The 13,732-nt window shown below is 50.6% G+C and overlaps 1 protein-coding gene across 3 annotated transcripts in view; it reads right to left on the bottom strand.

Moving 5' to 3' along the window:
- Positions 1-13,732, bottom strand: part of Cmip (c-Maf inducing protein) — a 198,638-nt gene that overhangs the window by 43,595 nt on the left and 141,311 nt on the right. Inside the window, exon 1 of one of the 3 annotated variants that reach the window (XM_077105837.1) lies at positions 3,600-3,664. The exons of the other annotated variants lie outside the window; for them this stretch is intronic. Coding sequence (XP_076961952.1) covers positions 3,600-3,617 — 18 coding nt within the window. The 5' untranslated portion in view covers positions 3,618-3,664. Of the gene's footprint in view, positions 1-3,599; positions 3,665-13,732 lie in introns of those variants that run through there. 3 annotated transcript variants of the gene reach the window in all.

Below are 13,732 nucleotides of genomic sequence, written 5' to 3'. Positions count from 1 at the left end.
ACCCTGCACCACGCGGGCCATTCCTGCCGCAAGTGCAGTCCGGGCGGGACGAACGGCACCAACAGGAAGAGCTCTGCTGCCCATTCATCTCTGAAAACCTCGAGGCTGTGAAACACACCCCACAGCAGTGAAAGCACGCTCCCCTTTCCTCCCTCCATGTTTTTATGCCCCATGCTTGTCTGGGGCCTCTGGAGCCTCGTCATGCCCTGTGGCCACCACTGTGGCCCACACAGACGGGCATCAGGTGTGTTTCTCCCCGCTCATCGCCGGATCTTGCCTCTAGCTCCCTTCTTCCTCATTCTCCCTGTCCTTCTGCCTGTCCACCCGCCCCCTTGCTCTCCTCTTCCACGCTCCTGGCCTCAGTGCTCTTTGCCCGCTCCCCCATTCTGCATGGGGATGAGGAAAGGGGCCCAGGCCAGCAGGGAGGCAAGACGGCAGTGTGCATCAGGAGGGCGGGAGGTCGGGACAGCTACCGAGCTTCAGGTCCTGGGGGACTGTCAGAGGAGCGCACAGCAAGCTCTGCTGGGGTGAACCAGCGGTGAGCACAAGCGTTTGTCAGACTCCGCTACTTTAACAACAAGACACATCTGGCTCGCAGAGGCTTCTCTGGAACCATAACCAGCAGCCTTCCTGTTACCAGCACCTGAGCTGCCCTGCCCCGGTGTGGGGAGCAGAGCGCTGCCATAAAACAGATTAGACACGGCCCAGTCAAGGACCCAGCCCACTCCAGGAGAGGACGGCTCCCCCGAGCCCAGAGCCTGTGGTCTTAGTTTGTGCCCAGAGACGGCTTAATTTTTAAATGACAATGAAACGGTCACGAAAATTTACCGTACCTGAAGAGCCCAAAGCTACCTATTGGGACTGGAATCTTCCCACAGAATGTTCTAGATCTGAGCATGGCCTGAGCTCTCTAGAGCCCTCTCTGCTGATCAGCCGTGACTTACTTCTGAAAGAATAATGACTTCATTCTTTTTTGTGAAGATGATGCACACTCATTAAAAAAATTAAACATACCGAAAAGCACAAAGGAGGAAGACAGACTCAAAAGGCCTCCACAATCCTACAATCCAGAAACAGCCCTCACGATGTCAGGTGAGCGTCCTCCTAGGCAACGTTCACGTACGCTCTGCAGAGTGTGACCAACTGTGGGGCTGGCAGCTGCCACTGCAGCCTCCCACACTCCACAGAGACTCGGAGGCCTCCTGTCCGAGGCAAAGCAGGCCTGCACGACACCTGCACCAGTGTGGCTTCAGGGACCAGCCCCACTGTCAAAGACCCAGCCTTGGCACTCATCGGGGGCCCTCCTCAGAGCAGGAAGGACAATGGCTCCCTGGCTCTGTGGGTGTCTGAGCCCTGGCCTCAGGGCAGCATTCCCAGTCGGGCACTGCCCCTGGTGAGCTGGTACGACGTGCCCGGCATGGTGCTAAGTTGACAAGCACTGTCTCATTCAATTCTCACAATGATCCTATGAGCCAGGGACTGGCCAAAGGTTAAGCCCTGTGGAAGCAGACCCTAAAGCAAGAAACTGAGCACAAATAGCTTATGACTTGTGAAGTGGTAGGGTGGATGGAAGGGGATGAGGCCCAGGAACAACCCCATGAGGCTCTGAAATCTGGGTGCCAGTAACCAGAGAGAGGAGGAGCCAGGGACGGGCTGTGGGAACAGCAGGCAGGGGCTGCACCGTGACATCACAGATCTGGAGTAAGGGCAGGCCACTGTTTCAAAAGAGGCTCTGAGCCATGGCTTGGGCAGCCTGTCCAGGGCCACAAGGCCCTGCCACTTCTCGGGTGACAAATTAGCATATCTCTTCCCAGGAACTCTGATGAGCTCACCAGGCGATGAATCATGCTCTCAGCTTGGCAACGTGGTCCTCCCCCAGCCCTCTCTGCCAGCGCGGGGGGGGGGGGGGGGGGGGGGGGGAGTGGCCTGTAGTTTGTCTGGTGGCTCCCATGGACACCAGATCCCTGTGAGCTGGGAGGTTGGGTGCACAGGGGCCTTGGAACAGCCTTGTGGCTGGTCACACAACAGGTGTGAGGTAGAAGGGAGCAGACTAAGTAGGGTTGGCAAAGCACAATGTGTGGCTCCCTCAGCCCAGCCCCTGCCTGTAGTCCCACGAGGACAGACGGCCTTACGTTCTTTAAGAGTTGTGACATAAAAATAAAAACATAAAGAATATGCAACAGAAATTGAATGTGGCCCACAAAGCCCAAAATATGTGCTATATGGACTTTTATAGAAGAAGTTTGCCCGGCCTTGGCTCACAAAGTCAAATCTCTGCCCAGGAGTGATCGTGAAAAAAGATGCACGAGGTCATCAGCCCTCAGGCAGAGGCGAGTTAAAACATGAAGACACACCATCTCACCCTTGCCAGGACAGCTGCAGTCAAAAAGATAATACCAGGTGTTGGCGATGATGCGGAGAAACGGGGCCTTTGTGCTCTGCTGCAGGGAGGGTAAACTGGGCACACGTTCACAGCTTCTTAAACACTAAACGTAAGCTTCTCACGTGGCTCAGCCGTTCTGTTCAGGGAATCTGCCCAAGAGAACAAAGACCTGCCCACAAAACTACTCCCATGCCCATCAATGAACAAGCAGGTAAGTAAGACCAGGTGTAGCCGACAGACAGTGCTCCCAACACAAAGGACGGAGCTCACGACACTGCAACGTGGGTGAGCCTCACCCACCACATGAGCAGAAGAAGCCAGACACAAAGGACACACTGTAGATGCCTTTCTATGGAATGTCTAGAAAAAGCAGATTTGTAGGCAGAGAGTGGCCCGGTCGCTGCCCAGGGTTGAGGAATGGCAACAGGGATTAAATGACAGATAAGCACAAGGACATCTCTGGGTGTGTGATGGGCACGACTCTAAATTTACTAACACACAAATTCCATATTTACAAGTTTTATGGGAGTAAATTATGCCTCCAATAGGCTATTTTCTAAATGATATCTTAGGGTGTAGACGTGGAGGTCATCAGAAAAGCAAAGGCCAGCAGGTTTGGTGTTGAAGAGTCCAGGATTTGAAGCAGACTTTGGTTCAAATCTGTGCTTTATTTCATCCACCCACCCACCCACCCACCCATCTGTCAGTCAGTCACTCATCTATCCATTCACCATCCATTCATCCACACATCTCCCCACCCACCCACCCACCTATCCTCCATCCAATCACCCAACAGGCTATTTGGCACCATCCATTATGATAGGCCACGCACTGTGCTAAATACTAAGGACACCCAGGGCGAGCACAGCAGACAGGCCCTGGTGCTCGTGAAACTTACAGTCTGACTTGCACCTCAGTTTCTTTATCTGCAGAGCAGGAAAAGAGTAACTACTGCCAAAGGCTTGCCGTGATTATCCATGTAACACGTAGACATAAAACAGCCCACTTCCTGGATAAGTAGCAACTAATCACCGACCCCGGACGGGAGTGAGCAGTCCAGAGCAGGCAGGACTCGGAGGGCTCCCAGAATCTGTGATCAGTCCCACAGCTAACGACAAACAGAGGCAGCAGGAAGAGCCTCCTGCTTCCCGTCTGGCAGAGCCAGCCACTCCATTGCTGTCCTCACCCTCTCCACTTGTCAGGGAAGGGACGTTACCTGGGCAACACCCGCCATCTCTCTGGTAACAGCTCCCGCGGCAGAAGCAGGCACAGACTCCGGAATTCTCGGGCCTGGGAAAGCGGAGCTTGTGGGTTTTCCTCGGGAGGCAAGCTGTCAACAGGAACGTGCCCCTCGCCAGGAGAGGCGTGGCTCAGAATGTACTGGAAGCAGGCCTCGCGAGGATGGGGCTGCGGCTCTGCTGCGTGGTGCAGCCTCTGAGGCTCGCACACACACCAGCACGCATGCTCCCACCTGTCAGGGAGAGGACGCCACACGGATGCTCATGGAGCTGCGGAGGGGAGGAGGACCCCGCAGACAGGAGGCGGCAGGAGTCACGGCCTGGCTTTAACTATCTCCCCAGGGCAGGTCCTGGGTCCTAGAGCAGAGCTCCGGTCAGAAAGCCACTGGCCCAGGGACTGCTACCAAAGAACTTCACTAGAGTGAGCTAAGACTAAGATCCAGTGCCATGCCACACTAGTCACACGCAGTTGCTAGTGGCCACCACACTGGATGACACAGAGAACACTTCCATCACTGTGGAAAGTTCCATTGGGCAGTGCTGCCCTGTGGAAAGGCTGGGTCCAGCCCCGAGTCACTCTATTTTATAAAGCGGCAGTTTGCCATGCATAACTCCCTTTTGAGTCCAAGTGCCAAGGTAAAATGAGTCTACGCCTTGTTTGTACAAGTAAACAGCCACCATCTGCCCAGCACAACCTGAAGCACAAACTGGCAAGTACGTTAATCGTGCTAATAAATTTTGACCACCTATGAACTTAATGGAACTGAATTACAAGTAGATGGACGAGTGGGCATATCAGACCCCTAGCAGAGAAACCAGGCCCACAAGCTTCTCGGTCTCACCAGCTGTAACCCCCTCTAACCCCAAGACTGGTTATGGTGGCACCCACTGACCCTCATTAGAACATCTGGCAAATGCATCACGAGGGCGACAGGCCACGAACCCGGGGCTCTGCGGTGGTGTTTCGGCTCAGCTCCGTCTCCCGGCCCCAGCGGCCCACTTGGAAACCGCCTCCCTCCAGGGCCCCTAGCATACATCCCTCACCCTGACAGTCTGCTTCCCGGTGGATGCTCACTGGTGGTTATCTGACCTGACCACCTGGAGTGACTTGTGCCTTAGGATCCACTCTGGTCTTGGCTTTTCAGTGGAACCTGTGGCCACCCAGACCCCATCTTAGCCTTTCTGCAGCCCACACGTACCATCGTGTGAACTCAGTGTCACAGGTGCTAGTAATCAGGACTGGAACAAAAGAACTTGTCACTGCCTGCCTTATGGCCACAAAGTGACCCATAGGTATTCAGTGGATTGCTACTAATGGAAGAGGTTCACGCAGTTTGTGAACTTCTTGTTATTCAATAAATTCCAACACTGTGAAGACACAATGGTGTCCAGTCTAGTGAGTGGCATACCTCGCCATACAACATGTCCCGAAGTCTTGGGGTGCCCTCTGTCACCACACCCCAGGGGCCCAACTACTGTCTCCTGCCTCTCCCCATCACTGCTGAGGGCCACTGTGTGCATTAGCACTTGGCTCCCGTCCGCCCCCCCCCAGGTGGGGACTCCTGTAAGGTCCGCCAAGCTTTGGTACCCTCAAATGGGCCTTGCACACCCAGGCAGAGGACTGGCTGGTCAACATCCCTGGCCTTCCTGACTCAAGATGTGCTCTGTCTGGGCATGTGGTGGGAGCAGTAGTCTGCGGTCTCTGCCAAGCCAGCAGCTTTTGCAGCCCGGCCTCTTGGGCACGGATGCATTTTGGCCTTGTCTCCCCCACTCCAGGTATTTTATTGGTGCACTGCAGCTGTGCCTGATGATGGCAGCTGTTGTCACATTGCCGAACATCACACAACATAACTATGATTTGGCCAAATTCCTCCCCAGCACTCCCCACCGCCCCTCTTTTGCCCTCTCCTCTACGGAGCTCTCCCTGATTTTCATGAGCTCCACCCCCACTTTTCTTTTCCTTTTTCTTCTCTAGCTTCCACATGGGAGAGAAAATGTATGGCCCTTGACCCTTTGAGTTTGGCTTATTTCACTTAATATAATGGTCTCTAGTTCCATTCATTTTCCTGCAAATGCCATGATTTCATTTTTCTTTTTAGCTGAATAAAATTCCATTGTGTCTAGGAACCACATTTCCTTTATCCATTCATCTCTTGACAGACACTGAGGCTGGTAGCATAGTTTGGCTATTGTGATTTGCGATGCTATAAACATGGGCAGGCATGCATCATTGTAGAAGGATGCCTTTAAAAAATCAGGAAAAATACCAAGGAGTGGTATAGCTGGGGCATATCATTCCTAGTCTTTTGAGGAACTGATTTCCATAGTGGTTGTGCTAATTTACAGTCCCACCAATAGTGTAAAGTGTTCCTTTTTCTCCACACCCTCTCCAGAATTTATTATTATTTGTATTCTTGATGACTGCCGTTCTGACTGGTAGGGAATGACATTTCAGTGTAGTTTTGACTTGCATTTCCTTAACTGCTAATGATGTTGAATGTTTTTTCATATATTTATTGGTCATTTTTATTTCTTCTTTTGAGAAGTGTCTGTTTAATTCCATTTGCCTGTTTATTAGTTAGGCTATTTGATTTTTAAGTTTTTTGAGTTCTTTGTATATTTTAGATATTAATCCTCTGTCTGAAGAGTGGCTAGCAAAGATTTGCTCCCATTCTGTGGGCTCTCTCTGCACATTCCTAATTGTTTCCTTTGCTGTGCAGAAGCTGTTCCGTTTATTAACTCTTGGCATCATTTCCTGAGCTCTCAATAGGGGTCCGATTGCAAAAGTCGTTGCCTGTGTCTAAAGGCTGGAGTGTTGACCCTATGTTTTCTTCTAAGAGTTGCATAGTTTCTGGTCTAATTCCAAAGTCTCTGATCCATTTTGAGGTGATTTTTGTGCAGGGTGAGAGAAGGGTCTAGCTTTCTTCTTCTATATATGTTGTCCCAGCATCATTTGTTAAAAATGTAAGTTTCTGGCCCTTTTGTCTAGGATTAGATGACTGTACCTGTGTGGGTTTGTCTATCTCTATTCTTTACCACTGATCTGTTGTCTATTTTTATGCCAGGACCTTGTAGTTTTTGTTACTACAGCTCTGTAGTATACTTTGATGTCAGGTATTGGGATGCTTCTAGCATTGCCTTTATTTTTTTAGTTGTAGATGGACACAATACCATATATTTAAGCTTTAGGTGGACACAATATCTTTATTTTATTTTTATGTGGTGCTGAGGATAGAACCCAGTGCCTCATGCATGCCAGGCAAGCACTCTACCACTGAGCCATGATCCCAGACTCCAGCATTGCTCTTTTGACTTAGAATTGCTTTGACTACTATTCTTCCAAATGATTTAGAACTGTTTTTTCTAGTTGTGTGAAGAATGTCATTGGTCATTGGATAGCACTAAATCTGTACATTGCTTTTGGTTTATGGCCATTTTAACAATATTAATTCTGCCTGTCCATGAACATGAAAGATCTTTCCCTCTCTGAGGTCTTCTTCAATTTTTTTGTATTTTATTCAGAGACAGGGTCTCTGAATAAATGAGACAGGGTCTCATTGAGTTGCTTAGGGCCTCATTGTTTTTTTTTTTCTTGCTAAGGCTGGCTTTGAACTTTTGATCCTCCTGCCTCCGCCTCCTGAGCTGCTGAGATTACAGGTGTGAGCCACTGTGCCCAGCCTGTTCCTAGTTTTTATTTGTTTTGTGAGGTTATTATGAACAGAACTGTTTTCCTGATTTCTTAGCAGATTCATTGTTGGTATATAGGAAAGCTATTGATTTTTGTATGTTGATTTTGTAACCTGCTCCTTTGCTGAATTTCTTTATTAACTCTAGCAGTCTTTAGGTGGGTTTTTTTGGATCTTCTACATATATGCTCATATCATCTGCAAACAGTGATAACCTGACTTCTCCCTTTCCTAATTTTAACCTTTTTATTTCCTTCTCTTGCTGAACTACTCTGGCTAGAATTTCTAGCACTATATTAATTAGGAATGGTGAGAGAGGATATATCTGTCCCAGATTTTAAAAGAAATGCTTTCAGTTTACTCCTCACTATGATGTTGGCTTTGGATTTTTCATATATAAGTAGGTTCCATCTATCCCTAGTGCCTTCAGTTTTTTTTCTTTTTTAAATCAGAATGGGTACTGAGTTTTGTGAGGCCTTCTCTGCATATACTGAGTGACTAAGTAATTTTTGTCTTTATTTCTATTTATGTGATGAATTACATTTACTGGTTTGCATGTGAAACCATCCCTGCATCTCTGGAATAAAACCAACTTGGTCATGATATACAATCTTCTTAATATATCGGTGAACACAATAGCTAATATTAAGTATTTTTGCATCTAAGTTAACCAGGGATACTGATGTATAATTTGGTGTGTCCTTATCTTGTATGAGTGTGATACTGGCTTCATAGAATAAATCTGGAAGTGTTCCATCCCTTTTTATTTTATGGACTAATTTGAGGAGCATTAGCATTATTTCTTCTTTAACGATCTTGTAGATTTCAGCTGGATCCATCCATCTGGTCTTGGGCTTTTATTTGTTGGGAGGCTTTTTATACTGTTTTTGGTCTGTTTAGATTTTCTATATCCTCTTGATTCAATTTTGGCAGATATTATTTGTCTAGAAATGCATCCATTTCTTCAAAGTTTTCTAACTGGAGTATAAGTTTTCAAAATTAGAAATTAAAACCAAAAACCCTTCAGAAACTACATAAACACATGGAGATTGAACAACACACTTTGAGTGATAAATGGGTGATGGAAGAAATCAGGAGAGAAATTTAAAAAATTCTTGGACTTAAATAAGAATAGTGATGCAACATACTAGAACCTCTGAGACACTATGAAGGCCGTTCTAAGAGGAAAGGTTATAGCTAATAGATCAGATCTAATAGTGATCTGGTAAGAGGAAGGAGTTTCCTATTTGCTGAGCTGCTTTGTGCTGGCCTTCTCTTTATGACTCCAGAATGGCTTCCCTTAATCCTTCCCTTAAATCCTTTTGGCATCAAAGACCATTGTTTTGACTTCAGAGATGACAAAGGCCTTGTGACTGTTCCACATGTACCCCCAAATGACCCATCTGGCCCCAGGTCTTCATCATTAATTCAAGACAAGATTATCTCTGCACAGAGATGCCAAGGGTCGCATGCAACTCTCAGACTTTACACAGGAGAACCAGAAGGCATTCATACACCTAACTGAGGGGCTTAAGTAATTACAAGATGCTCACCTTACACCTACATTACATCACACCTACAAATCAATACCCTCAGATCTCATTCTAAAAGAAGTATTGTAAATGCATGGCTCTCTGTTCTATAAATGTTCTGAGATTAGACTGAATATTACTTGTTTTTCTCTACAGCTGGGATTCTTCCCTTGCCTGAAGAGTGGAAAAGCTCCTGCCTCTGGGGCAAAAGGGGCTTCACCTGCGACAGCCCACCACTCTGGCTGCCTGGGAGTCCAGGTGTGGGAAGCAGCTCTGCAAGGCACCGGCTCTTACATGCACATACATGGACACACACCACACCACACTCCCACTGCCCACACCACACACACACACACACACACACACAGAGTTGAGGTAAAATTCACATACCACAAAATTAACCACTGATCATTTTTTAAAGAGTTGGATCCAGGTACCCTTAGTGTTCACACAATGTTGTGTACCCTTGGTCCCAAAGGAAGCTCTGTGCCCCAAGCAGCATTCCCTGCTCCCCCCAGCACCTGACAACCACTGGTCTCCTTCCTGTCTCTGCGAGTCCCTGTTCTGGACAGTTTGTAAGAACAGAGTCATATGGCAGGTGGCCTCTTGGGACTGCATGTCACACTCAGCATGATGCTTTCGCGTTTGTCCACATCGCCGCAGGTGTTAGGACTTGTGTCGCTCCTCCATGGACACACCACTGTCGGCCCCTGAGGATGGGCACCTGGTTGTTTCTGCCGTGCACACTGCCACTGCCTTTAGCTGATGACAGGAGGTCTATCTACACCCTGCTCTGGGACCTCAGCTGCACCAGGACTGCCTGCACAGACCAGGGCAGTGCATGGTTTAATGGTCTTTCTGGGGACCACAGTTTAGCCAGGACAGTTACTCAACTGTCGCCTGTTGGTCCAATAACTGACAGAGGGACTGGTCAACAACCGCCCTCCAGGAGCTGTGGGCTCAGGATGGTAAAAAGGCATAGAATGCACGGAGGGCAGGGAGCAGGGGAACAGCCAGGCCTGTGCACTGCCCATCTGGCTGCAGGGCAAGGCATGGTCCCATCACTCTAGCAATCTACAAATTACAGTGACGATGGCCACTGCTCAGCGAGGAGCAACTGCAGTGCAAGTGGTACCAGGGCACAGGGGCTCTGCTTTCTGGAGGACCCTCAGGGCCAGGCCAGCGCTCAGTGCTTCAGGTGCATTAACTTTCCTAACCCTGCATGGCGTACACAGCCCCACTTCACAGCTGAGAAAGCTGAGGCCGAGGTTAGTCACACAGCCTAGCTTTGCATCCTGGGTACCACAGAGAGGGGTGCACGTGGGTGCCTTCTGTGCCCCGCCCATGCTGCCACTTCCTATCATCCCCCCCCAACACACTCAGCTTGCCTCCTTGGCTGCCCAGGGGCAGGTGCAGCCTGGCTGCTGCTGGGTGCCCAGCTGACATGTGCCTGGAAACACAGGCTCCTGGGGAGACCGGCAAGAGCCCCCGAAGAGCCCACCAGAGGCAGCCTCACTGCAGCCATTACCACTGTCACAGAAACAGCAGGTTCTGGGGCATCTGCTGGTTACCTAGGTAACCATAAGTCTGCCTGGGGAGGAGGAGATGACCTGGCTTGGGTGTCAGGCTCCCAGCTGGGCACCACGTCCTACGTGCACCTCAGGGTCTACTGCACCTGGGCAGTCTGGCCACCATGGATGCTGTCTGAATGCAGCAGAAATCGCATGTAGCCGATTTTCCCACTGAATATGAGCTCCGTGAGGCAGGGGTGATGCCTCAGCTGTTTCTTCAATGTGTGGCCTGATAACTGGAGCCACTTGGGTGCACAGTAGGTGCGCTTGGTTTTTGTAAAAGGTAAGGTCGGCAAGGAGGAGGACAATCATCAGAATAACAGCTAACAAGTGTTCAGCGCTTAGGCTGTGGCAGCCTGGGACAAATCCTTTAACCCACTTCCCCTGCGTGGGAATCGCTGGGTCAGGGTTGGCCCTGGCAGTCCACTATGGAGCTTGCTGGGAAGACTGATGCTCCTGAGCCCTCTACATGGTGAGTGCTAATCCACACGCCTCGGTGGGGTGGACACGCCTATCCTGCCCCATGGTGCAGAGCGGACCGTGGCAAGGAGGGATTGTGCCCTTTCCCAGGGTCACGCAGCTGTTGTTGTGGATTCTGCTGGGCCTCCCCAAAAGACAGTCTGAGTCCTACCCACTGGATCTGACGGTGGTCATCTTTGTAAAGAGGAGGTCATACAGGATTAGGGTGGGCCTTAAATCTGCCTGGTCTCCTTGTAAAAAGGCCACATGGAGACACATACACACATGCACTCTTGGGCACACTCGGAAGAGAAGGCCGTGTGAAGACAGGCAGAGACCGGAGCACCACATCTGTAGACCCAGGAGTGTCAGGGATGCACAGCCCCCAGAAGCTGCAGGCCGGGCAAAGAGCTCCCTGGAGCCGGAGGGAGTGGGGCCCTGCCCAAACCCTGATTTTGCACTTCTGGCCCCAGAACTGGAAGAGAACGGATTTCTGTTTGAAGGCCTCCAGTTTATGGTAATCTGTCCTGGCAGCCACTGGAAACCCACACAGCTGGCTAGTAGCAAACAAGGGCTGACCCAGGAGGCCAGCTTCTCAGGGCTCTGCTGCAGCTGTTCAAGTGACAGAGCGGGCAGCGGGGCCTGTGGGATTCCGGGTGAGAAGGCCTCCGTTCCCGGCTTAGCCTCGGTTTAGACTGTTGGGTTTTACTTTCCTGGTGGCAACCTGATGCCCTGTCCCTTTCTGCTCCCTCAGTGGGTAGAAACACTGACATTCGCCTGAACATCGGCCCAGCCCGTCACCCAATTGCATAAGCCCTGGTCCTCGCTGCCTCCGGAAGGCGGAGCCAGGAGGCCTGCACACCTGGGCACCTGCATCAGCAGTGATGTCAGAAGGAGCCGCCTGGGGTCCCAGGAGCCTGCAGGAAGAACTTCCAGGAGAACCTGGGCAAGGACGTCAGCTGGAGGCTGACGCAGGGTCCTTGGCAAAGAATGGTGGGGGAGGACCCCAGCTCAGAGCTTCCCTGTCACCAGCAGCCACCGGCACACCAGCCGACTACTCAAGCTGCCCACAAACCAGTTGAGCTCATGCCCAAACAAGCCCACCAGCGTTTCCACCCTGAACACACTGCAGCCCCCAGGGGTTACCAAATCTCAACAGTACAGTCGAATCGCAGGCCAAGCCTATCAGGTGGGTGCTGCGGATGGGTGCGACCCAGGCATCAGTGCTTTTTTGGGCATTGGTATACTCACAAGTCCATGTGTACACAACTCACAACAGCCAGAGGGAAGCAACTCACGTCCACCCACACTGCACAAAAAACCACGGGGTACCAACAGACAATGGAGTATTATTCAGCCTTAAAAAGGAAGGAAGCACTGGCATGAATGAGCCTTGCTAAGTGAGCTGAGCTGGTCACACCAGGACAGCTCCTGTACAAGTCCATTCATGTAAGGTGACTGTAGCAGTCAGCCTCACGGGGACAGAGAGGAGAAGGGCAGCTGCCAAGGGCTGGGGGAGGGGGAATGGGAACTGTCTTTTCATAAGTCAGAGCTTCATTGTGGGAAGGTAAGAAAGTTTTGGAAATGGATTGTGGTGATGACAGCACAAAAATGTGACTGTGCTTAAAAACTGTACACTTAAAGATGGTTAAAGTGATAAATCACACTATGTTTATTTTAATACAATAGACTAAAGCATGTTTAAAATGTGGCCAGGCGTGATGGCCCAAGCCTGTAATCCCAGACTCTCAGGAGGCTGAGGCAGGAGGATTGCAAGTCCTAAGCCAGGCTCAGTCACTTAGCGAGGCCCTAAGCAACTTGGCAACCTTGTCTCGAGATAAAATGTAAAAAAGGCTGGGGGGTGTGGCTCAGTAATTTAGCACCCCTGGGTTCAATCCCTGGTACCAGGGTCAGCAGGGGAGACCCCCATTTTACAGGCACAGAGACCAAAGGGAAGAGGGGAAAAGGAGCCAGTTGAGGCCTGCCTTAGGGTCCTGGGCTGTATGCCTAAGTCCAGCCTGACACCCCTGGTGCTCTGGAAGGGCTCTCCTGGCTTCAAGAAGCCTTCACCTCAGGGGATACTGTTGACCCTGCAAACCTGCCAGGAGCTGGCACAATGGCATGCAGAGCGTGGCCCTCAGAGCGCCCTCCGCGCACGCCCACCAGAGACGTTTCCCAGAGTCCAAGAGCTGGATGCAGCCACCCTGCCCCGCCCTGCACCTGGGTCCCCTGAGCTTCATTCTCAGTAGCTGGCAGAACCTGTGGGTAGGAGGTGCCTCCCACTTCCCAGGAGGCTGACCTGGGGCAGGAAAGCTTGCCTGTGCCAAGTGGGTCCTCAGTGGTCTTCAACATTAGAAAGAAAAACCCACGCCTGCGATCCCAGCACTCGGGAGGCTGAGGCAGGAGGATGAGAGTTCAAAGCAAGCCTCAGCAATTTAGTGAGACTCTGTCTCAAAATAAAATACAAAAAAGGGCTGGGGATGTGACTTGGTGGTTAAGTGCCCCTGGGTCCAATCCCCAGTGCCAAAAACAGAAAAGGAGGAAGGTGACCCAGTGAAGAATATTAGGAGCTGCAGCCCTCAAGAATGGGATCAGCGCCCTTATCAGAAGGACTCCAGAGCCGTGTCGCCCCTCCCACCACGTGAGCACAGTGGAAAGATGGTCATATGAACCAGGAAGCAGGTCCTCCTCAGGCATGGAATCTGCCTTGATCTCGGGCTTTCAGCCCCCGGAACTGGAGAAATAAAGGTTGCTGCCTGTAAGCCAGCCAGCTTCTGATTTTGCCATAGCAGCCTAAATGGACCAAGCCACTAAAGAACACCTAGAGCTACCAGAGCTGGAAGATGGGCAGGGTCATGTCCTA

This window comes from Callospermophilus lateralis, chromosome 18, assembly GCF_048772815.1.
Source record: "Callospermophilus lateralis isolate mCalLat2 chromosome 18, mCalLat2.hap1, whole genome shotgun sequence".
Classification (NCBI taxonomy): domain Eukaryota; kingdom Metazoa; phylum Chordata; class Mammalia; order Rodentia; family Sciuridae; genus Callospermophilus; species Callospermophilus lateralis.
This window is presented reverse-complemented; position numbering and strand designations above follow the sequence as displayed.